General features: G+C 46.8%; 1 protein-coding gene across 5 annotated transcripts; it reads right to left on the bottom strand.

Annotated features, from left to right (window-relative positions):
- Positions 1 to 7: 7 nt before the first annotated feature.
- PHF24 (PHD finger protein 24) lies at positions 8 to 22,907 on the bottom strand. Of its 5 annotated transcripts, none has more exons than XR_004424620.1 (8): positions 9,487 to 9,868; positions 8,662 to 8,847; positions 6,148 to 6,226; positions 5,637 to 5,842; positions 5,133 to 5,293; positions 4,827 to 4,922; positions 3,825 to 4,501; positions 8 to 3,563 (listed from the first exon to the last, which is right to left on the bottom strand). XR_004424620.1 is itself a non-coding variant. In XM_033122582.1 (8 exons), exons 2-8 carry the CDS (start codon positions 9,862 to 9,864, stop codon positions 4,405 to 4,407), a joined length of 1,203 nt encoding a protein of 400 aa, XP_032978473.1. In that variant the 5' UTR covers positions 9,865 to 9,868; positions 22,710 to 22,907; the 3' UTR covers positions 8 to 4,404. The 5 variants fall into 5 exon arrangements, 3 of the variants coding, with proteins under 3 accessions (XP_032978473.1, XP_032978472.1, XP_032978474.1); XR_004424619.1 differs by having other exon boundaries at positions 3,829 to 4,501; XM_033122582.1 differs by adding an exon at positions 22,710 to 22,907 and having other exon boundaries at positions 8 to 4,501.
- Between the last annotated feature and the right edge of the window lie 433 nt (positions 22,908 to 23,340).

Genomic DNA, 23,340 nt, shown 5'->3' with positions numbered 1-23,340 from the left:
GCATCACAATCTCTTTATTATGATTTCCACTGTGCCCAGCCTGTGGGAGCATCAGCTCCTTCTGGAGTGAAGGCTGAGCAGTTGGGAGGAGCATGCAGCTGTAATGATGGGAAGACAGGGCTTGGGGATGTTCCCCTCAGCTGTCAGTGACCTTCCTCAGAGAAGCACACAAGAAGGGCATGAGGGACCACATGGCTCTGGATCCTCCACTGTTACTTGAGTGCACTCAGAACTCCCTCACAAGCCTGAGTTTGGCTGGGACACAGATCCTAAAGGAGGCTAAGCTTGAAGGCCCATGTTTCACAATAGATATGGAAAGGACTTGCTATTTATACCTTGATGTTCACATCTATGGTCACGCCAACCCATTTGTACACACTGGGAATGGGCTTCTTAGTCCCTGGCCCGGACAGACTTGACATCCTCTCCATGATCTGGGTCATCAGGGCATGTGGCCTAGGGGGAAGGTTTGCCTTGGTGCTAGTTGGGTCTAGTGGAAATTCTGTAACCTATTTATTTTTTCTTTCAAGTTTGCCAAAAGCAGTGGCAGCAGGAAAGCAACAGCAGGCAAAGTGCCCAGTCCCACCCCCCTCCGGGGCTGAGCTGTCGGGAACAGGCATGATGCATTAATATCCCCCACGCAGGGATCTCTGTTGTCTGGGCTGCAGGCAGAGGCCCATAGAGAGATCCTGGGCAAATTCAAACTAAGTGGCGTGGAGAAAGGAGCAATTCTATTTCACTGTAACAGAGAGGTAAAAGGGGGTTATAGTTACAGGTGCTGCCAGGATGTCCTGAAATTCTGGCGTCAAGGTTATTCTGCCTTTTAGCGCCAAGTATATATCTGCTTTTACTCTGCTGGTTGGAAGGGGACATGCTTGCAGGGTCATTAGAGCCTGCTACTAGTCCTACCGAGAGGTTACTCGGCTCTGGGTGGTCACGGCGAGCCTGGGCCTGCCAGACAGCTTCTGCTGAGTGTGGCTCTTGGCTTTAGGACTTCCTGGCATCACTCTTACTGAAGCCCTGAGACCTGCAGTAGCTGAGGTTGTGCTTTGGGCTGAGGCCTTGGCACAATCCTGGGCTCACCCCCCCCCCAGTGAAGTACCCTCTTACCAGGCAGTTTGATTCTGTGCTCCCCATATTAGTGATAGGAATAGGGGAACCCCCAGATTTGGCCACTCAAACAAGGCCAGGGTGACATCCCACAGGGAGCACCGGGGCCAAAAAGGCCAGTGTCAGCCCTGCAGCCACAGTCACTGGGCTGAGGGCAGGAAGAGGCGATGTGCTCATGGCTTTGGCTGTGGCTGTCCTCAAAGGAAGAAGAGCACTTGAGAGTGGGTCAGTACCTAGGAGCGAGGGAACTGCTCCATGCTCTATCCCTGGGATCCCAAGGTGCAGAGGCTGCATCTGTTGGGGAAGGCTGGTCTCAGGAGAGGAAGCCACGGAGCAGACCTGGAGCGGTTACGTGGCCATAGCTACTGCCTCAGCTGACCCTCTCGCTGCAGCTCCACGGTGTCATCCAGACACCCGTCTTCAAATCTGAGCATGGGGAAGAGGACTGCTGGGTGAAACCAGGCTTAGGGCGGATGCTCCTCAGAGGAGCCTGTATGTAAGCCCAGTCTCCCGTGGTTGGGAGGTGGGGGGGGTGGTACTTGGGAAGAGCACTGATCTGTTTTGGGCAGTCAAGAAGGAAAAGACTGAAACATTTTCTCTCATCCTTGTTAGAGTCAGAAACTAATTTTTGTGCTTGGCAGAATTTCAGTCACAGTGATAGAAGGGATTGAAAAGGAAAGGGAATGGGGTTCACTAGGTTTATAAGTTTGAATAGTTCCACACATACTGCAGAAGGGCTCCATGAATTAGGACACTGCAAAGGGAGGTCCCACACAGGGGTTTGCGGTGGGGCTTCCACAACTCTGGACTGGGGGAGCAATGGAACCTCTCCTTTGAAAAGAAGCTAGATCCCCACGAAGCAGCAGCTGGTTGCTTCTCCATGCTTTTCTGCTTCCTAGGGCTCTTGCGGACTGGAGACTCTTCCTTTGCTGTGTGCCCTGGGCCTTCTGCAGCATACCACTACCAAGGAAGCTTGTTGTCCTGGGTTAGGGAGAGGTGATCCCAAATGGGCCTGACCTATTGTGGAAGAACTCTAGGGCTTGCTTTGCTGGGTCCTGGGATCCAGTGGCCTGATCTGGCCCATGGTCTTTCATCACTCACCCACAGAAATCTAGGAGCTGCAACTGCAGAGACGTGGGCATCTCCTTGATCTATGAAGGTCAGGTAACGAGAAGGTGGACTTCCAGTCCCTGTGACTGGTGATGAGGCAGGAGAAAAATAGCTGTTCAGCTTTCAAAGCCCAGAACTTGTCTTTACTCAAAAAACCCTGTCCGTGAGATCAAGCAGCCCAAGGCCATTGGCATAGGAGGTGATTTTCCAGGAGAGTAAGCAAGATGCCTTGTACTTAATGTGCTTTAATCTTCTCAGTCAAAACCCCAGGCCTGGCTGCTTCAGAGGCCAGTCCTAGGGCTCTAAAGTCATGTGCTTTCTCTTTCTTTCTTTTTAGCTGGACTGAATAACGACCCATACTATTGATAAGTCTTGGGAGTATGGCTAAGGAGTATTTACAAAAAGCTGTGAGTTTTGAAAAGTTCAAGGTCATACACATGAACCTAGATTTGTCTTTTGTCGGTTTCATTTCAGTCCAAAATAACCCAAGCCCAGAAGCTTCTCACCCTGCTTCTAGGTCAGGCAGTTTCTACAGGAGGAGACCAGATGCCACAGCCCTGGTTACAGCTCCTCCCTTTCCTCTGAGCACCTCAACCCTGAACTGTATGCTGCTTCTGTAAACACTCAATTGAGTGCAAGTTACTTGAGCAATGCGGTATGTTAGCTTCTGCGTGATTGAGCCAACCCCGTCAAATAACTCCTGATAGTCAGATCTGGCTAAACCTTAGTCATTAGGTTGGAAACAGAAACCTGAACCCAAGGGCCAGGGCTGACCCACAACATGCACTGACTTGAGAACTTGGTGAGAATTTAGGAAGAACAGGTGGAGCATGGAGGCCAGGCTTGGTGGCCTCGTGGAAGCTCTGCTTGCCCCCAAAGTCCTCCCAGGCCAGGCCAGGCCCTAGCCTGATGGGAAGAACATGTAGTGAACAGCAGGGAGAAGCAGCAACTCAGGCCATATCTTCATGATGAAGAGAAGGGAAAACTACCTCCTCCCATGAGGCTTTGCTGGGGCGCAAATCCCCGTCTCAGAGGCAGCCTCTTGTCCGCATTGTCAGGGTGGGTGGAAGGAGCGCCTGCTCAGGGCTTCTGTGGAAGAGGCTGGGTCTGTTCTCCATACAACGGCACGCTTTTCTAGGTCTACAGTTGACTTGAACTGGAAGGATGGAAAAGCATGAGCCTTCTCCTCTTCGCTTCCAGCCAGACCTTGTCCTCATTGGAGCTCAGGCTTTAGGTTTCTGTGCTGGCTGACTTGGGTGAAGCATCTAACACAGATGGCTGTGGTTCCCACCACCATACTTGTTCCATGCAGGCCCCTTGGGCGCTGGGCCATGAGCTGGCATCTGAAAAACAGGGGCCAGGATGGCTCACCTTGGTTTTTGACTGTTCTGCTAAAGACTTTTGGACTTGAATGACCTGGTTGAGAGGTTCCTAGAATTCTGGGTACCTGGAAGGGACTGCCCCCCCTTTTCTAATTAGGACTCCACGGGCTAGTTGCCTTCTCTGTTACCAGGAATTAGCATTTAAATCAATAATGGGCTGAAGTGCAGAGGTGGTTTTCAACCATTTCCCACCCCAACGCACCTGAGGGACATGGGACATACCTACCAGAACAGCAGCCCACCACAGAAGGGATTTCCAGTGGGGGGACAGGGAGCCTGTCAGCACCTCCAGGACAGCAAGTGAGTCTGATATCCCCCTTATTAAAAATCACTTGGCCAGAGTCTTATCTGTTGGGATCGGAACTGGCCAATAAAAGGGGTAAGTAGAGATCCCCACATCTATACCAGGGGCTTCACAAAGGAACTTGAGTTGTTTTTCAACCAAAAGAACCAGGTCTCTGAAGCCATAGATAGGTGTGTGTGTTAGTGTGTGTGTGTGTACGCATATACATGTGCAGTGGTGGGTCCTGTCTATCAAGTGAAGGGGTGTGTGTGTGTGTGTGTGTGTGTGTCCCCAGGAATGGGTGCTGCCATAGCTCCCAGGGCTTCGCCTTGTGGCAATGCATTTACTGCCTCTGTTGTGAGGGGAATGGTGATTTCAGTGCCATAAAGCTCAGTGACAAATTGAGATGTTGGTAGTGCTCCATCCTCATAAGTCTCAGTACCAGAAGTTGGTGGGGGAAAGGGAGAAAGGAAAGGGAGAGAATGCCACTGTCCCCGAACTGAGCTCTTCTGCTCCACGCTATCCTGGGGGTTTCAGGTGAATGGCTGTGCTGTTTGGGCGAGCCGCCAAGATGTAGATGACATTCTCCCGCAGGAAGGTTGGCCAGTCCACAAATCTGGAGTGGAATCAAAGAACAGGTTGGTGAGGCTGGTTGCAGAGCCTGGAGGCTCATGAGACCCGACCCCAGTGACAGCACAGCTTGAGCCAGACAAAACTCAGGGAAGCCCCCCTGGCTCGTGTCTGACATGGTTATGGCTGGCTGTGCCTCCGAACTGACAGACCAGCTTGCTGGCCCTCTGGATCTAGGGTCAAATGTATACTCTTGGAGCCAGGGTTCTGGGGTGGGCACTTGCTCTTTGGGGGTGGGTAATGCCCTCTCTTACTTGTATGTGTTGGGGGGGCCAGGGGTGCAGAGAGCCAGGTGAGAAGGTGCCACTCACCTGGACGCATGCTCTGTGGGCAGCAGGGCCTTATCCTGACTCTTGCTGCTGCTGCTGGCTGGGCTGCTGTCTGCGATGGGACCCACGTGGCTGACACTGTTGGGCACAAGGACATGTGATTAGGAGTGGGACAGTGAAAGGCCTGGCCCCTCCCAAACTCAGGTGAAGCCATGGCTCTGGATGTGTGTGTCCCTCTCCTGGCTGCGGGCAGGAAAAACAGGAAGGTACCTTTCATAGCTAGGCCTGTTAGGTATGGAAAAAGAAGGAAGGCACACGAGTGGGGGCAGGGATTGGTAAGGAGCGGACCTGACACTGCAGGAAGCAGCTTCTGGGAGGCGTTTGCAGAACCACGAGTGCTGGGCACGGCGACACGCGGCCTCACTGATGGTGCTCCCGCTGCCCTGTGCCAGGAAGGTGCTTCGGGCTCGTTCGCGTTCCTTGACTGTTAGAAGTCTTAACAGTGAGTTCTGGGGGAAGAACAGACAAATGCAGATTTCGGAGGTGAAAATATTTTGCAAATTGTCAAGCCACAGAGAGTCCTACCTCCATCACCACCTCTGCAACCTCCATTGCAGCTGCCCGGAGCCTTTCTGGCAGCACCAACATTCACAGTGGGGTCCGGTGCGAATCAGGCTTCCTTGGGAGGTTTCCCCAGCCTAGGCACTGGTTCACCTGTCACTGGATGGAACCTGAGCCCTTTCCTGGCACTGGTTCCTGCTCAGACAGTACCCAGTGCACCCTGCCCACTAGGCTTCCCACGTCTCTTTGTCACTTAGTATACCTTGGACATACACCCCCGGTGGCCCTCACCTGGGGACGCAATTGCTGCAGAAGTAGGAGGGACTCGTGGGACAAGAAGTCAGGCCACTCTATGTGTCCGCGACGTTCAGGGTCCAGGGCTGCAAACTGGCGGGCTGCCTGTTCCTCTTGCTCCTCGCTTAGAGCCCTGTCACTGTCCCCCCGCTTTGCTGCTTGGTGGCGGTAGCGCACGAAGTCCTCCAGCGTCAGGGAGCAATCTGTGGGGAGGCACCAGGTGCTAGCCATGCCCCTCCTTCCTCAGCCTCTAGGGCACCTCCATGCACCTCCAGGGTACCCTGCAGAGCCCCCTCATCTACAGCTCTTGTTGAGTCTTTGTCTCCCATAACCAGGCTAACTCAGGCTGTGGCCAGGGGTAGGAGCCCCCACTGGCCAACAGCTTGGAAACAGGGACCTGTTTACCCCTAACACCCAAATTCCAAAACAGTCCTTTCATGGTTCATCCTAGAAAGCAAGGAGAACTCTGCCCAGTGGCTCTCCCTCCGGCAGCACCGCCCTGCCTTACCAGGGATGACTTTGCACTGCTGAAAGGTCTCTGTGAGGCTATACATTTCCTCCTCAGTTAGCAGCAAGTTGAGATTGTCCTGAAAAAAAAAAAAAGAAGAGCTGAGTCAGTGGCCACATAGGCCAGTAAGAAAGAAAGGCCAAAGATCAAGATAAATGGAAATATTTCAACTGAAAAGTAATTCTGTGATCATCTAATCCCAGCCTCTCATTCACAATCAAGGAAACAGAGGCCCCGAAAGGGAAAAGGACTTGCTTAGAGTTGCCCAACTCTGGGGCAGAATCTTCCCCAGAACCCACGTATCCTGACTTCAGCCCTTTTAGTAAAATAGTGGTTTTTAAATTATTTTCGGAGTTACCCTAGGGCTTCCTTGGAAGTACCTCAGGAAGCTGCTGCAAGGGAGAAGCGGGCTAGTAAGTGGGTAGGGATGTGAATCCCTGGCTCCATCAACCAGAACAGCTCCATACTCATCCCTTTTATGGATCTGGCTTCTGCGTTAGACTGTGCTTTTTTAGTTAAAAAAATAAAGTTTAATGCTAACTCTGCACCTAGAGGGTTGTATCACTTTAAATAATTCCAGAACAGTTTTGAAAGATATGCCATCATGACAAATTCCTAAAACCAAATGATTTTTTTTGTGGTAACCACAGAAGTTTTAATGGAGGGAGAACAGGTTTTGGGAGAAAGATAAGTTCATTTGGGGGCATGTAGACTATGAAGTACATGTGAGATATCAAGATGAATATAAGTCCAAGAGACAGAGAAATTTAGGCCTAGACACACAGATTTGAGAATCTTTAATGTTTAGATGGTGGCTATAGCCACTGGAGTGGATGAAATTATCGAAAGAGAGAGAGAGAGAGAGAGAGAGAGAACAGTGATAAAAGTGCTAACAGCAGAATCCCAAGAAACACCAGCGCTTAGGGCTGAGATCAGAAATTAACTAAGAGCACTTAGAAAGAATGGTCAGAGAAGACAATAAGAGAATCAGTAGAGTACTGGAAGCCAAGAAAAGAGAGTTGTATAATGCAGGAGATAATGTTAACGGTGATTATAGAAGTATGATGGGATTTTATTGATTTTCTATTTTCCATATTTTGTGTAATAAATCTCATTAAAAAATACTTAAACACTTAAAAAAAATAGAAGCATCAATAAGGAAGTCCTATATACGTCTGAAAGGTCAAGTAAGAAGATGCCTGAGAAAAAGTCACTTGATAATTAGGTCACTGGTGACCTTAGGAAGAGCCAATTAAGCAGGATGAATGCAGAAGCCAAATTACAGGTGGTTGAGGAGCCACAAAGAGATGACAAAGTCCTTTCAAGAAGCCGGGCTGAAAAGGGAAGGAAAGAAAGGGGAAGAGCCTGAAAGAAGCCTTTGTAAAAAGTCCGGTGGAGAGTGGTGGTAATGCTGCTGGCACTGTGACAGAAAGCCAGGAAGGGAACTGTGTATTTCTGGGGATTAAGAAGGAGACACCTTCAACCCAGAACCCTGTCAGCAGAACACTGCAAGGCAGAGCGAAAAGGATGGTGTTTGGAGGGGTGGTGACTAGAGAAGACTATCTGCAGAGCACGATCTTCTGTGGCACTTGCCAGCTGGGGAAGATGGCTGGAAGTAACTGTTCTGCATTTCATTTTATGGACAAGCCTCCCAGAAAGCAATATTGGAAAGTGGCACATCTTTGCTTTCTTCTCGGCAATGGGAAGAGGGGAATCAGCAAATGCTCCTTCTTCTGAAATCAGTGAATAATTAAGGTATCTGTAGGACAGCAGATCAATAAAGCAAGAGATGAATTCTCTTCAGGTGTGCTGAGAAAGGCATACGAATCTGGCTTTTTGTCTTTTTAAAAGTTGGAAAGTGTTCATATGTAATTTCCAAAGTTCTGAATCAACAGACTTGTTATTTAATTCACATAATGATCACATAATGAAGAACAAACTCTCCGAAGAATTAAGTGGTGGGTCATGTGAGTATCTCAGGACTAAGAAGTTTTCCTGTGATAGAATCAATCCCTACCAGATGCAAGCTGATTAGGCTTTCAGGTTGGTTTTTCAGATGAGCACAATGAACAACTACAGGCGATTAGAGAAAGCACCGCTCCAAGCAGAATTACTTTTAAGTAATTAGGCCTCACCCTATCCAATCAGTCCTCTAGCTCAGTGGTTCTCAACTGCAGATGATTTGCTCCCCCAGGACACACTTGGTAACATCTGGAGGCATTTCTGGTTGTCTTAACAGGGGGTGAATGCTAGTAACAGCTAATGTGGTAGAGGCCAGGGAAGCTGCTAAACATCCTACAATGCACACAGCCCCCACAACAAAGAATTATTGTGCCCCAAATGTCAATAGTACTGAAGCAGAGAAAGCCTGTCCTAGCTCTAGGAACCTTATATCTACTACTGGAAAACTCTTTAGGTCATTGCCTAGAACCCAGTGTTCTAAGACAGGGCCTCTAGGAAAAGTGCCAGGTCCCCTGTGATGCAGCACCCGCCGTCCCGGCAGTCCAGGCTCACACAGTAGTGGCAGCTCCAGCCCGTTTCCGTGTGGGCCATCTCGGTCACCTCTGCGGCACTGTCTCCTTGGATGTAGCCCATGCGGCGCAGGCAGCCATCATGGAAAACCCTGGTGCAGACCCTGCATGGGAAGAGGCTCTCGGCCGTCCAGACCTCACAGACATCACACATCTCATCGTTGATAACCTGGGGAAAGATGGCGGGAATAAACAGGGATGTGTAAGTACAGGCAGCGAGATTCTTTGGCTACCAAGCAGAGAGCTACCCACGTGGGGCTGAGGGGGCTGAAACTGGAGCAGCCTAGAGGAACAACTGCAACTGAAGCCAGTGTTAAGGCGACAGCACTTTCTGGAAAATAAGAACCAGTAGGCTTTTCTAGCTGCCCAGGCCTCCGTGACTATGTTTCTGAATAGAAATGCTACTAGCAGTTTTTGAAAGAATAATCTGTTGTGAGAGATTGTCGCAAGCATTGCAGGACACTTAGCATCCTGGTTTTCTTAGCACCAGATACCAATAGCAACTCCCACAGTCATTGTGACCCCCACAAATTTCCAAATGCGCCCTACAGGGGACAGGGCTATCCCTTAAGTGGGAGGGCTGGCTGAAGACCTGCCATGGTCACCCACCGCCTCGTCTTTCACTAAGACTAATCCAAGATGTAACCAACACTTTTATTCTTGTGGAAGAAACTCAAAGATCATTCTAGAGTCAACTCTATCTTTCCAGTTTTGAGTCTCATTTCAACCACACCCAGGGCTCCCTGTCCTGCTCCCTGATCCTCAGAAGGTCTAAGACTTGAGGACTCTGCCCTAACTGGACACTCACAGGCTCTCTGGGCTCCAAGCAGATATCTGGAGGCTTGTCGTCATCCAGCTTCCGGGTGGGGCGGATGAAGGCAGGGGGTGTGAAATGACTGGTCCTGTCAAACTCCTCAGGCTCCACTCCACGCCCGTCTCGGAGCCTCTCCCAGGCCGCACGGTTGATGCTGCTCTCTTCTTGGAGCACTGGGGTGCTAGCCTCTGCTCCTTTCTCGTCCTGCACCTCCTGGACAGAGCCCTCTCCATTGCCACGGCAGGACGCTGGAAGCTCGCCTGGGAGTTGGAGGGAAGACCTGTCCCGCAGCCCGTCCTTGAAGGCAGACACAGCCAGGCTCACCTTCTGCACCTGTTCCACTGTCTGCCGCTTGGACATCAACACCCCCATGGCTCTGTGGACAAATAGCAGAGGGGTCCAGACTCAGCCACTGGCTGACCATGTCGAGCCAATCAGTTTCAAGCATTCATTTAAGTGGCAAGTGCTACGAAATAGTTTCTCCCATTCTGGAACTCAGCAGTGGTCGGGTAAAGAGAGCAATTGTTAAAGAGTCAGAAGACCTTGATTCCATTTCTAACTGGCCCTGTGACTTAGGTTTTCCCATCTATGAAATGAGGGCCATCTGCTCAGCATACTGCACAGGCTGTCATGAAGATAACATTAGAAAATGAGCTTAACCATGCTTAGTAGACTGGAAAGCACCCTACAAATGTGAGATGGTACCTCTGTCTTCCTTCCTGTCCGAAGCCAATTAGGTCCAGGGGTTCCAGGCCTCTGCTGCTTTGAGATAGTTGAAGGCCTCAGAACCCAAGACTCTCTTCTGCCCACAAGATGACCCAAGGCTTAAAGCAAGACTGCAGCAACACATTTCAGACTTCTGATTGAAAGAAAGCTCCTCCAGTAAGTGCTGTGCACAATCCATCGAGGGATAATCCACATCAAATGCCTACTTTTTGAGTCACAGTGAATGAACTCCTATTTTTAGAAGACTCCTGAATAGGCAATCAGGAAACTCCACCACCTTATTACCTATGGGGTCAAGGTCACAAACACTCTTTTGCCCCTCTAATTAGTACCTATGCCTCTTTATGGATCTGTTTGTCTATCAACAGACCCAACAAGAGACAAATGGCCCATTACAAGCTCTCAGGTGCTGCTTACACTTCTAAGCCTTCATTAATGCCACTCCCACATTTTCTGCTTTGATTTTCTGAACTGTTCAAGAAAGGTTCATATCCTTTATAGGTTACAAAGTGATGTCATCCTTGCTCTTCCTCTGCAGTAACGGTACAGCATTGGAAAATGACGGCATGACATGGCACATTGCAAAGCTGTTTGCTATTTCCTAGTCTGAGGGGTATGAACATAATTCAGTGGGGGAACGATTGTTCTAAGTGGAGCAGAAAGTCCATTTTAGCCCTGCTCTCAATCCATTATAATCAAGGCTTATTAAATAGTACTATGTGCAAGGCACTAACCACTCATCATAGGAAATAGAAGACAGGAGAACAGCCTCCCCACTCAAGCTACTTACTATTAGAACTCAGAGAAGAGTAAGACAAAGAGCTTGAAGTGCCTGAAGGAAGGTGAGACCACACTATTGGTAGTCAGAGTGGACCCTGAAGGATGGGTAGGAAGTTACCCTCTATTTGTTGGGGGGAAAGGAGGTGAAGTTAAGGCCAATTAGAAGGCTACCATAATAGTCCAGGCAAGAAGTAGAGGGTTTAAACTGAAATGATGGCAGCATGAAAGATACTGAGTCTATTTTGATACCATGGAAACAGAATTAGAGAAATTTAGGAATAAAATGATAACTGATTGGATCAAAGGTAAAGGGATAGAGGGCAGTTTTATATTTATTTCCCAGCTTTATCAAGATATGACATATAACATTATATAAGTTTAAGGTGTACAATATGATGATACACATATAAATTGTGAAATGCTTACCACAATAAGGTTAGCATCTCCTTTACCTCACATAATTATTATGTTGTGGTTGTTACGGTAAGAACATTAAAGCTCTATTCTTATAGCAACTTTCAAGTATACAATATTGTTAACTATAGTCACCATGCTATATTTTAGATCCTGGAATTTAGTCATCATATAACTAAATGTTTCTACCCATTGCCCAACATGTCCCCATTTCCCCCACCCCTTAATCCCTGGCAACCCTCTGTTTTTATGAGTTCGATGTCTTTAGATTCCACATATAAGTGAGATCACACAGTATGTCATTCAGTCTTTCTCTGTGTGACTTATTGAGAGGGCAGTTTTAAATCAACTAACTAGAAGAACAGTAGTGCCATTTACAGAAACTGGGAAACAAGAAAGAGGGACAATGAAATCGGATTTTGTGCATGTTGAATTAAAGATGTTTCTGGGCCATTCAGGTGTTACGTTATCTCCTCCATAAAACTTCAATGGCTTTCTATAGCTTTCAGGATAAAGTCCTCCAAATCAGTCTCTCTACCATGGCCTGTGAGACTTGTGGTCTGGCCGCCCTTCTTTACTCTGTGTTCCAACCACACTGGCCTTCTTTCCATCTTTGTTTGCCATGCTTCCTCTATTTTGGGGAACTTTGAACATTCCTTCACATCTGACTAGTGCCTATTCATGTGTCAGAGCTCAGCTCAAGTATCGCTTCTCGGGGAAGACACCGCTGATTCCCTGGCCCAGGTCGGAGGGCTTACAGCACCCGTGCTCTTCAGCTCTAGAGCACCTATCTTTGTCATTATATATTCAATAGGAGGATTATCTGATCAATGGCAGTTTCCTCTATTAGACTGTTTTTACCCTGCACAGTGCATATCTCCACTGCCTAGCAATGTGTCTGGGAGAGAACAGAAGCTTAATAAACATTTCCCAATTTATTAACTGTGGAGAAGTCTTTTTGATATTTTAATAAAGCCTTAACACACATAATATGTGATGACAATCACATCTTTCCAGAAACAACTCTTAAATGCGCCATAGTGGTACAAATTCCTACCCTGCCTGGGTGCTTGCCCTGCCATCAGTTGTTACCATTAAAACCCAATCCATATTTTTGAATTTAAAAACTGACAGATAAGGAAAGCTCCTCTATCCCCGTTTGTAAAATTAGAGTATGTGACTAGGAATATGAACTTTGAATAAGTGTCTTTTACAGGGTGGTGGCAAAGGAGATTTGTTGAAGAAATATTTGACGTTCAAATTCAGGAAATTGTTTAAGGTGTTCATGCCCCAGTGGAAAATAATAAATTGTAATTTAAAAATCATTCCCCCCCCAATTGCAAACAAATATTGGACAAGGGGGACAACAATGGTTAAATTATGGTACAATGGAAGACTGAACAACGTGAAAAACATTGAGGTAAAAGTATATTCATTGATTGGAAAGATGTTCAAAATATATGAACATATTAATGAAAAAAGCAAGTTACAAAAATACTCGTTATGATCTAATTTTTATAAGAATGCATATTTTCCATCTTTTTATTGATCTGTATTATCTAATTTTCCTAATTACATATTAATTATATAGGTATAATAAAAAAAATCCTAGGGTTGGCAAACTGGTGACTTGTTTTAGTTCTCAATCTGCTGTTCCGTGATCCAGAACACGTTGCTTTACTGCTTTGGGGCTTCATTTCTCTATCTGCTAATGAGTGTGTTTGGAGTATGTAGTCTTAAGCATTTAGAATGCTCATGTTCTTTTCCATATTAGGTCCATGTGACCTACTGAGGATATCCAGCCTGGGTGGGGGTGGGACAAGGACTGGAGAGGAGAGTTTATGCTGGAGCTTTGGTTGAGACTGTGAACCCAGGGGGTTCTTTTTTTTTTTTTTTAACATTTTTTAAATTAGTTTCAGGTGCACAAAACAATGTACTAGACATTTATCATTTCTATCCCTCACCCAGTGACAACCCCCCTGCCCCATCTACTACCCCTCCAACATAGCACAGCCATTACATTTCCACTGTCTCTATTCCTATGCTGTACTCCGCTTCTTGTAACTATATATATATATAAACTTGTAGTTGACATTCATTATGTTCAGCTTCAGCTGCAGGTGTACGGTGCAGTGATCAGGCATTTACACCATCCCTGGTCTCCCTAACGAGACAAGTGTCCATCGGATACCCTGCCAAATCTTTACAACATTATTGATTACATTCCCCAAATTAACTTTGGTATCCCTGTGGCAATCTTGTGGGGTTCTTGAAGAGGCAGGGCTTATAGTCCTTCAGACACTGCCCACGTACCTCGAGAGCACCAACCGCGCTCTATGTTTGGATGGGAAAGCAAGTCCTCCACTTGTAGTCAGGGGAACAGGCACACCACACCAAGAGGGAGAAAACTGACACACAGCCCTTCAGTGTGCACCTCCCTTAAGGGCAATATGATTTCCAAGGCCAGTGGTTTCCTCAGAAACCTGACATGGTATGTTTTTCAAAATTTCTGATTGAGACCCATAGTAAGAAATACAGTTTACTGTGTGACTCTATATACACGTAGTTATAAACATGTGTTCATAGATCTGTAACTGAACCCAAAGTTTTTTGAAACAATCCTACTTTTACTACACGTGATGCTTCCTGAGATTTTCTATCCTCTATCTATAATTTCATTAAAACGATCCTTACAGTGACTCTCTAAAATGATTTCATGACTTCCTAATGGGTCTGGACCTGCAATTTGAAAAGCACAGCCTTAGGATCATTTTACAGTTTTGATTAGAGAACCACACTTTTGCCTTTTGATTTGAAGATGGTTACCTGTGAAAGACAAGGAAAACATTGTGGGGTGTAAGGTAAGCTTTCCCCTGGGTGGGAGCGATGTAAGAACAGAATTCTCAAGCATGTCTTAAGATTATCTATGTGGTTGGAAGGTCTAGCAGAGATGGACAGATACTATTATATCTCTGGCTGAAGAAAACTATATGAGAGGCTGATCCTCTGCGCTGTGGACATATTTAATAGAATATTTATTAGAGCATTGTTTACAGTGATTTAAAGGTGGAAACAACCTCAACAGGAATATGAAGTCTAGAGCGATGATTCTTAAATGATGAACTGGCTGGATCCTAGGCAGTTGCGAGGTGTCTGTAAGAAACTCCAGGAAGAAGGAGAGAAATGAGTGGATTGAAAAAGCACATCAATTATAATATACATATTTATGTTTGGAAAACAAATATTAGAAGGCATTACCTGTTTTTTTCCCCAGTAACCTAGACTACAAAACAGCAGGGGTTTATATATCTTCTTGGTTCTTGGGGATACACAAAAGGTACTAGCTCTCTAAATAGTTTGGGGAACCCCCTCCCAGAAGCTGTATCAGAAGTTTAAGGAGCAGTCATAAGACATTTACGTTTATCAGCAAGAATCACAGATTAAAAAAAAAAGTTGAGAAACACTTATTTGGAGACCTGGAATAACCATACAAAATTCACTTTTTCAAAAATCAGTGGTATGCACTTGGTTCTTACTGCTTTTTTCAGGTAACGTAATAAGCATTCTAAACAAAGGCCAGCCATTTAGGAGGGTTACTCTGTAGGTGAACTGACTCATGAAGAGAGCATCAGCAAACTAACCACAGGCATCTCCCAACACATGGTAGTCCTGCTACAACCACTATTCTCTGGAAGGATAACGACAATCACTAGTAAGCTATCTCAACTGTTAGTCATGTCATTGCAATGGTTTTGGGAGTTTGTCCTTAAAGAAAGTTCAGTGAAGACTGAAGATGATAACCACCAGCAAAACAAACAAACAAACATTAAAAACAAACAACATTCCAGTCAGGACCACAGGATCTGCTATTCTTTTTACCTAAGATGTTTCAATTTTCTAGGCCACTTTATGCCCATAAGGGCAGAAAACGTACAGAACCATTAAAAAGAAACCTAAATCCAAACACCCCAAGTCATTTTGAATCGACATGGCTTTGATTTTGAGATAAACTGTAAGGACACAACAGAGTTAAGCTTCAGGAGTGAACGTAAAATCCTTAATGCTTAATGGAGAGGATCAAACCTGTATACCAAAGATATCTTAATAAAAGCAAGTGTGCTGAAATATCCAAGATATGTACTTGTGGTGTTTGGGAAATTAACAAAATCACCTCTAATTTCTAGAAAAACAAGTGGCAGTGATTAGCGATGGGTAAAAAACAAATGTCTGTGAGGAAAAACCTGGCCTCTCCTGTGCTAGAAGAAGTCCTAGGAAGAAGAGCGAGTTAAAAGGAAATCAACTTGCAAAGATCCCATAAATTATACCTAATGATCACTTCTTTGGCTGGTGGGTGGAATTGGGGGTTTTTCCTAACAAGGATGAAAGAAGGATAAAAAGACATTGTCCCTAGAATGATGTGACTGTTAGTGAATCTGTGGTATCTAGGGAAGGCTTCGGAAAAACCTCAGGCGGTAGGAGCAGGTGGTGGTGAAGGAGAAGGACAAAGTAGAAGGTAGAATAGGGCTGTCTGACTATATGATCTGGAGGAAATGAAAACAGATGACAACCAGAATCTTTCTTTGGATAAGAGAAGTCTCTCTAGATGTATTTGTCAGGCAGTAAGACATAACCATATGTGGGCAGCTTAGAACGTGTGTGTGTGCAAGACACACCCATTCTCTGCAGAGCACACGCAGTGGGATAATTTATAAGGGCAAAGTGGTGGATGTAGGAGGAGGAGGGGTTGCTCCACAGCAGGAGCTGGAGGAGAAATAAGGAAGGCGAAGGCAGCCAGGGTACCTTTCTTCCCAAGAACTCCATAAAGATCCGTAGGTGTGACGAGCCTGGGAGGCATCCCTCCTAGCGGACAGGAGCCTTCCCATTCAACATGCTAAAGGTAAAGTGTACTTTCAGTTAATTCTTGGAATGGGAATGGTAGCTGTTTGGAGAAGGCTCAAAAGTAACTAAAAGTGATTGCTTGGAGGTTACGAGGGCTTCCCTAGGTAGGAACAAGGCAGAGAAAATCTCTGAGTCCGAGGACGGAGAAAATATCCAGAGTAGGTTGAGCAGGTGGAAAAAGGAATTCCAGTGGTTGCCACTGTCTTCCATGGAGCACGTGTTCTATAAATCTTTGTTGACTGAATCTTGCAGAGATGACTGGGCAACATAAGAAGTCTGAGATCATGGTATCAGTAGCCTTTCTTTTCCTTAGTTAGCCATAGAGACTGATCATATTAAGTCTTCAAAACTCAGTTCTAGAAATTGCACAGCTCACCAGCTCATCTCATCACATCTACTCTGCTTCCCAGAGGTGGGCCCCGATTGGTGGGTCAGGGCCGGCAGAGATGAGAAGAGGTAAGCATGCAGTAATCATGCGTGATTCCTTTGACAATAGGGGAGAGCTCCAGAATGTTGCAATGTAGCCAGTGTCCACAACCACATTGATAAGAGAGACTCATATTACCAAAGTTAACGGTCCGTTGCATTTGTTATGTCCCGTGGCACTGTAGCCTGGCTCACAGGTGGGCAGCTGCCCTAAGGGCACATGTAGGAAGCCCTCTTAGGCTGGGTTGGGGATGGGAGTGAGCTGGAGAAATGTAGCATGAGCAGCATCTGCACATAAGGTGAAAAATTTCAAGATGGTTGACAATTAGCTCCCGGAAGCATGTGCTTGAAACACTGCCTGAGAGCCTCGGAGAAAGCCACATATAGGCCTAACACAGAACGTGACCAGCCACAATGGTATTGAAATACAAGCAGAACCAGGGTCTAAAAATGCAGAATGCACAGCACAGACCTTAAGCTCACCGTGCACATCAACATCAATCCCAAGAGTTTAAACAAAAACCATCAAAAAGAGTCCCCTTACCCTCTGCTGGTCTTGGAGGAAATTCAAGCCCGAAACGATCTGATTTCTCCGGTGATGAGATGTTGCTCTAGGAACCCAGCCCCTCACCACAGTGCTCGTGGAGCCTGCTCCTAGTCAGCCATTCTGTTGCCTGGCAGTAGCCTACAGACTACTTTAGTTTTCATGTCTACAGACCCTGAAGGGGTCTACCTGGTACCTCCGTTTCTTCTTCCCTTCGCCCATGTTTATCCAGCACAGCAGCACTCGCGTCAGTCGGCCCAGAAAGGCACAGTCGCCCCAATTGCACAGGGCTCTTTAGGGCTTTCCAAGGAGCAGAGGTCTGAAGGCTGAGTAAAACTGTCTTCCTGCACTCAGCTCAAGAGAATGAGGCATGAGGGAGGTGCTACTGCTTCTGTTTGATATTTACTGAAAGCCCACAGAGCTCTAATATACATGAGAGCACACTTATGGCATGACCTTTAGCCTCTGGGGGCCTGGGATGAGTCTTCATGAAAAGCTACAGTGCTGGCTTCCCACAGAAGCAGAGCACCAGTGAAGAAACAGCACACCATCAGTGACTGGCTGATGTGATTGCACTTAGCAAGCCGAGCTTTCCAGCAAGATGGAGAGACACTCCTGTTCTCTGCTCTGGGGCCCTGAAGCTCAGATTCAGCCCCATTTAAGGCTCTTATTACACCTTAATTACCACGACTTATTTATTTGTTGATTCTACAGGTATTTGCTGAGTGCCTACTATGTGTCAGGCACAAATATGCATGTAATAACTGTTGGAACAATGACAAATGGAACCTCACTCAGCCTGAGAGTGCAGTGTGAGTATGTGCGTGTGTAGGGGGCATAAGTGTGGGATTAAAAAAAAAGGTGTTGCTTGAGCTAAATTTTGAAATATGAGTAGGAGTTACCCCAGTGGCTAAGGGGGAAAAAAGCATTCCAGGAAGAGGTAAAAGCACATGCCAAAGCATGGAGCTATATGGGGATTCCATCATAATTTAGATGGTATGAAGCCAGCCAGGTGCTGGAGAGAAATAGGTAAGGAAACCTGTTCTCACATAAGAAGCAGCCCGAAGAACTAGTTTGAGATAGTATGCTTAACATATTTGTTTAGAAGGGAATATAAATTTGAATTTCAGGGAGGAAAAAACCCAAAACCAGAGAATTGGATTTTCTGAGGCTGAGAAGCAGGACAGCTCTGGTAATTCCCAGGACTGACCAGTGAATACATTGCTTGGCCTTTGGACCAAACAGTAAACTTCTATTCATAGCCTAAGAGCTAGTAAGTGGTGATTATAATGAGTCATTGGGTTTTTCCCTCTGGAAGACCCATAAGCTTAATTAGGAAGCTTAAAAAAAAAAAAGAAAGAAAGAAAAGAAAAAAGAAGAGAGAGAAAGCAAACCAGTCAGCCTAAGCACCGTTGTTTTAGTGAGAAAACCCCAGTAAAATGAAACATTTCTCAAAGCAAACAGAGATCACGTTTGTAAAAGGGCTTTGTAAACTAACATGTTATCAAATATAAGGTACTGTCATGATTGTCATAGGAAGTCAGGAGTGGAATGTGGGCCACCACAGGAGGCTAAGAATGTGGCTGCCAGAGGAAGCACAGAGCAGCAGCTGCATTTCAGTGATGTCTGAGAAAAGGCATACTCTACATTGAGTCCTACAGATACTCTGTCAAGCTGTAATTTCCCCCTTACTTTTCTTACTCTTTATAGTAAATGATTAGAGAAATGAAGACTGATTTTATGTAAACTCAAATGCAAGGAACTCTCATATTTATCGAGCATAGTAGCTGGCAAGTAGGCAGCAATTAGTGAATGTATGTGGGTTTCTGAGGGGATTGCTGGAAGGGGAGGAACAATGGAGGGGATGTTATAATGGAAAAAATAATCATGTCTCCAGCTGGACACTTGATGGTCTTGGCTTCTTGGTCCAAAGCTGGTAAGCAATTCCTGTCAGAACTTGGTCATTAAGATTGAGGGGTGGAGTGGACAATGATAGTCCCATCAGAAATGAATAAATCAATCTTGGAAATGAAGGTAGCAGAAACCAAGAGCACTACTGGAGAAAAGCTTGTGGGACTGGAAGATAATAGATTCTGTAGCTAAAAGAAACTATTTGCATAAATATGATCCACTTAGGAATAGGTGTACTGGGGGAAAATAATATAGGGAGTGTAGCAAATGGGCTGGGAAAGATCCTACTATGCGTGTTCGAGGAAAAGGAAGCACTGTCAAAAAGATCACAGATGTGGGAGTAAGAACGTCATAAAAAATGTGGTTACAGAAGATGTGGAAGATTAAAGGCTGAAAAATCCAGACACACTGATAAACACTCAAGTGTTTTTTTACGAAGAGGTGAGCCATTCTCTCCCCTTTTATTCCCTTTGGATAGAGCTTTTTGTTGTTGTTTGTTCTGAGAAGATTAAGGTCAGCTGGGTATGTCCTTCAGACCCATTCTGGAATGATTTGATTTGCAGACTCATGTTGTGATTAGGGGAGTTAGACAGTATTCTTAGGAGGCGATATTCAAGGTCCAATATTTGGGGAGCATCTGGAGCCATTTAGCAATTTTTCCAGGATCATGAGTGGTGCAATACTAACAGCCCTCAATGAAAAGACCAGTTTAGGAATAAAACCCCAATGACAAATCTCTGAATTGGAGCACAGATCCTATTTGCAGTCTTGCTTCCTCTGATTTTATTTAAAAAAAAAAAATGTTTATTTTGGTGTGCTAAACTAAGAGGGGTTTGAACTGAAAGGGGATTATAAACAAGTCTGTAATGGAGAGGCTCTTAACCAATATAAACCTTTGTCAGTTTACTCCACTGAGCACTACAGGAGGTACCACACCCATGCTTCAGGCAGCCATCAAGTTAAAAACAAAAGCTAACAATTGATAAACCAGGTTATTCTATTTTCTCACAAATCCTGATCTTTCTTTTCACTATGTAACCCCAGGAGCCCAAGGAAGCCACTTCTACCAAAGGAGGATATCACTAGGTTTGGCTGGGTGGGAAAAGGGAGGAAGGGAAAAAGGAAAGCTCTCCTAGAATGGCTCTGTGGTGAGTTCCCTTGCTTAGCTTCCTCACTACTCCATTTCTGGACAAGCAACCAGAGTCTATCCTTGGTTCCAAATTCTCACCGTTGGGATTCAGGTGGAATGAAAGGACTACCACAGCTGAGGCGGCGAGATGAGGATGCATGACTACGTGAGGTGCAGACCCTTTGCATTTCCCAGACAACATTAAGCCTTAGTCCTGTATCTTTTCTGCCCTTCTCCTCTGCATGCAGAAGCACTGTTGGGCAAAAGTGTCCTGAGTGTTAATCTGTGGACCAATGTCTGCTGATGCATACGGTCAGATGGCCACGGGACAGTGTGCTTCATGCCTCCTAAAAGTGATCCGTCTCTCCTTCCTCTCTCAAGGATTCTGTAGCAGAGAGGGTGACCTCAGGAAACTCCATCTTCTGAAGGGTTCCTCTAATTCCCCAGAACAAGTCCTCTTAAAGACCACACCCAGAGACCGCTCCCAGACCCAATTAAGTCTAGAGCCACCAGAGCCATCTTTAATGAGATGGCCAGAGAAGGAAGCCACACCCTGAATTCTAGAGATTCAGTGGAAATCAGTTCCTGCCGTAGTCTCACCCCCAATTAAAATGTCTTCATCCACTTATTTAATCATCACATTTACTGAGCATATACTGAGCAAAGCCTTATACTGGGTACCTTAATGCAACTTATTTAAAAAATGTGCATTCTTGCTTCTGCCTCTCCTTGATTCTTTTCCCCCAAAAAACTTTGACGAACAGATTTCATGATTCCAAGCTTTGTGACCTTGGGCAAATTGCTAAATATCTGAGTCTAAAGAGCCTAATGTTTAAAAGGGGATCATTTCATAAGGCAGTTGTAAAGATTATATAAGATGCTAAATATCCCTGGTATATAGAACTCGGCACACTGGTTCTCAATAATTCTACATATCCTTTCTTCTTTCCTTCAAAGGACTTTCTTTACAGGACCTGCCAGAGTCAGTTAATCCACCAGAATTTACTTCGTTCTTCCTGATGGTCAAGCTCAGGGGCTCAAATTTCCTTTCTTTCCTTCAGAGGCCGCACTGGTCCTCCCCTCCCTTGTGCCCTGTGCACTTATAGAAGTTCCTGCCTCCACTAAAAATCCAGCTTGTAGCCAACTGGGCTACCACTGAGAATAAGTCCTAATGGGGAGCAACGAACAAAGGTAGAAGACCCACAGGGCCCCTGCCTCTCCACCACGTTGGAGGGACACAAGTTAGGGCACATTGAGCCTTAAAGGAGGTCAAGGCCAAAGGCCTTTGGGCATATGGGAAGTTACTCCTGGCCTGGATCCCATGACTGCATCCTTTCCCCCGGGCAAAGGTGCCTTCACAGGTAGTTCTAGGGCACAGACTAAGGTCCTCCTTTATATAGGGGTCCTCTGTGGGGGCCCATCCCCACCGGGCTGGCTCCTGAGGCTCCCTATGTTCCCAAAGGGTCTTCCACTGAAGCAACTCCAGAGAGTACCCTTGCCCACCCGTAGTTACACAGACGGTCTCTCTGGGACTGTGCCCTCCACATCTGGGCCCCCCTGACAGCAAATGCAGAGCGAGCCCTGGGAGTCTCCGTTCAATCAGAGGGCTTCCCTGGGGGCGGCTCCCACACAACACCTCAGTACCTGAAGGGTTGTCGGCGGCCCGCAGACCCGCCCCGTAGGGTGCTTACCCGGACCCCGACGCCCCCGCCCCCGCTTACCGGGACCGTCAGGGTGCGGGACGCGGGTCCGGGGCTGGCAGACACTACACCGCGGGCCCCGTGCCGCCCATGGTGTCTCCGGAGCGCCGTGCTGGGGCCGAACGCCGGGAGCAGGCGGCGCGGGCGGAGCGGCAGGCTGAGGCGGCGGCGGCGCGCACGCCCCAAGCACACCCACCCTCCCCGCCTCGCGCGACTGCGGCGCGTGCGCCCGCGCGAGACCACCTCCGCGGGCCAGTGGGCGCGCCCCAGCCCGCCCCCGGTTCCTAGAGGCGCAGCCCTCGAGGCTCCGCTGGCGACCTCGTGCGGGGATCAGGAACCGAGGTACAACGGGAGGGCGGTGGCTGGCTCCGAGGAGCTGTCGGTCCGGGTGCCAATGGGCGCCCCCATCAGCGCCCGGTACTGCAGAGCCAGGACTGCGCCAGCCCGGCCGCCCGCGGCAAGGTCAGTGTCCGCCCGGTGAGGCGCACCGGGAGGGGGCACCGCCATGGGCTGAGGCCGTTCAGAGCCCCCGCCCTCGCCGGGGCAAAGTGTCCTGCTGCCCGCACCTGGCTGGGGACTGAGAATGATTCATCCAGCGGACTCGGCCCGGGCTCTACCTCCCCTACTAACCACGCCCAGCTGCCCACTCAGGCATCAGGGCCCACGACCCTGGCATTGGAGCACTCACCTTCGCAATGCCCTCACTGCGGAGTGTCCAAATGAGCTGTAAGTGCTTGGCTGACCCAACTCTTCCTTTGCGCTGTTTTCTTAAATTATTGGCCTTTCATCGCCAGCAGCAGAGCAGTACTCTAATGTAACCCACTTTTTGCTGCAGAAACCTCTTCCCTCAGACTATCGGATCAGCTAGCTTGTCAGGAGGCCAGCAGTTCTGAGGGCTATAATATGCGTTACACCAAACTACATGCTCTGAAGAGGGCGAAAAAAGACCAAGTCACAAAGCACCTAGCAACTAATTATAAAAAAGTAACTGAAGATGTGGAAACGATATTCCAACAACCCTTTTATTTAAATTAATGGCGTTTACGTTTTTAACATACCTTCATTTTCTTGTACATTCAGTTTCTATATCTCAAATGCAATTAATATCATTTTTGAGCATTTAGTATTTATTAAACACTGTGCTAGGTGCTGTAGGGGATTAAAAAAACTCATTCTGCCCTTCACTTCATGGAACTTAACCAGTGGGGAATATAAGGACTACATATTGCTATCACTTGCCAGGTACTGTTCTAAACACTTTAATATATGTCATTAATTTTTACACCATCCCTTGGAGGGTATGTACTATTAGTTTCTGC

The sequence above is a fragment of the Rhinolophus ferrumequinum genome, chromosome 12 (genome assembly GCF_004115265.2).
Source record: "Rhinolophus ferrumequinum isolate MPI-CBG mRhiFer1 chromosome 12, mRhiFer1_v1.p, whole genome shotgun sequence".
NCBI lineage: Eukaryota > Metazoa > Chordata > Mammalia > Chiroptera > Rhinolophidae > Rhinolophus > Rhinolophus ferrumequinum.
This window is presented reverse-complemented; position numbering and strand designations above follow the sequence as displayed.

Excerpts from the sequence above, each read along its gene's own strand:
- PHF24 (XM_033122582.1), bottom strand. The coding sequence starts at position 9,864 with ATGGGGGTGTTGATGTCCAAGCGGCAGACAGTGGAACAGGTGCAGAAG. Across the intron at positions 8,848-9,486 it reads GCTTGGAGCCCAGAGAGCCT|GTTATCAACGATGAGATGTG; the intron begins GTGAGTGTCCAG and ends ATCTTTCCCCAG. Across the intron at positions 5,843-6,147 it reads GCAGTGCAAAGTCATCCCTG|ATTGCTCCCTGACGCTGGAG; the intron begins GTAAGGCAGGGC and ends GCCTCCCCACAG.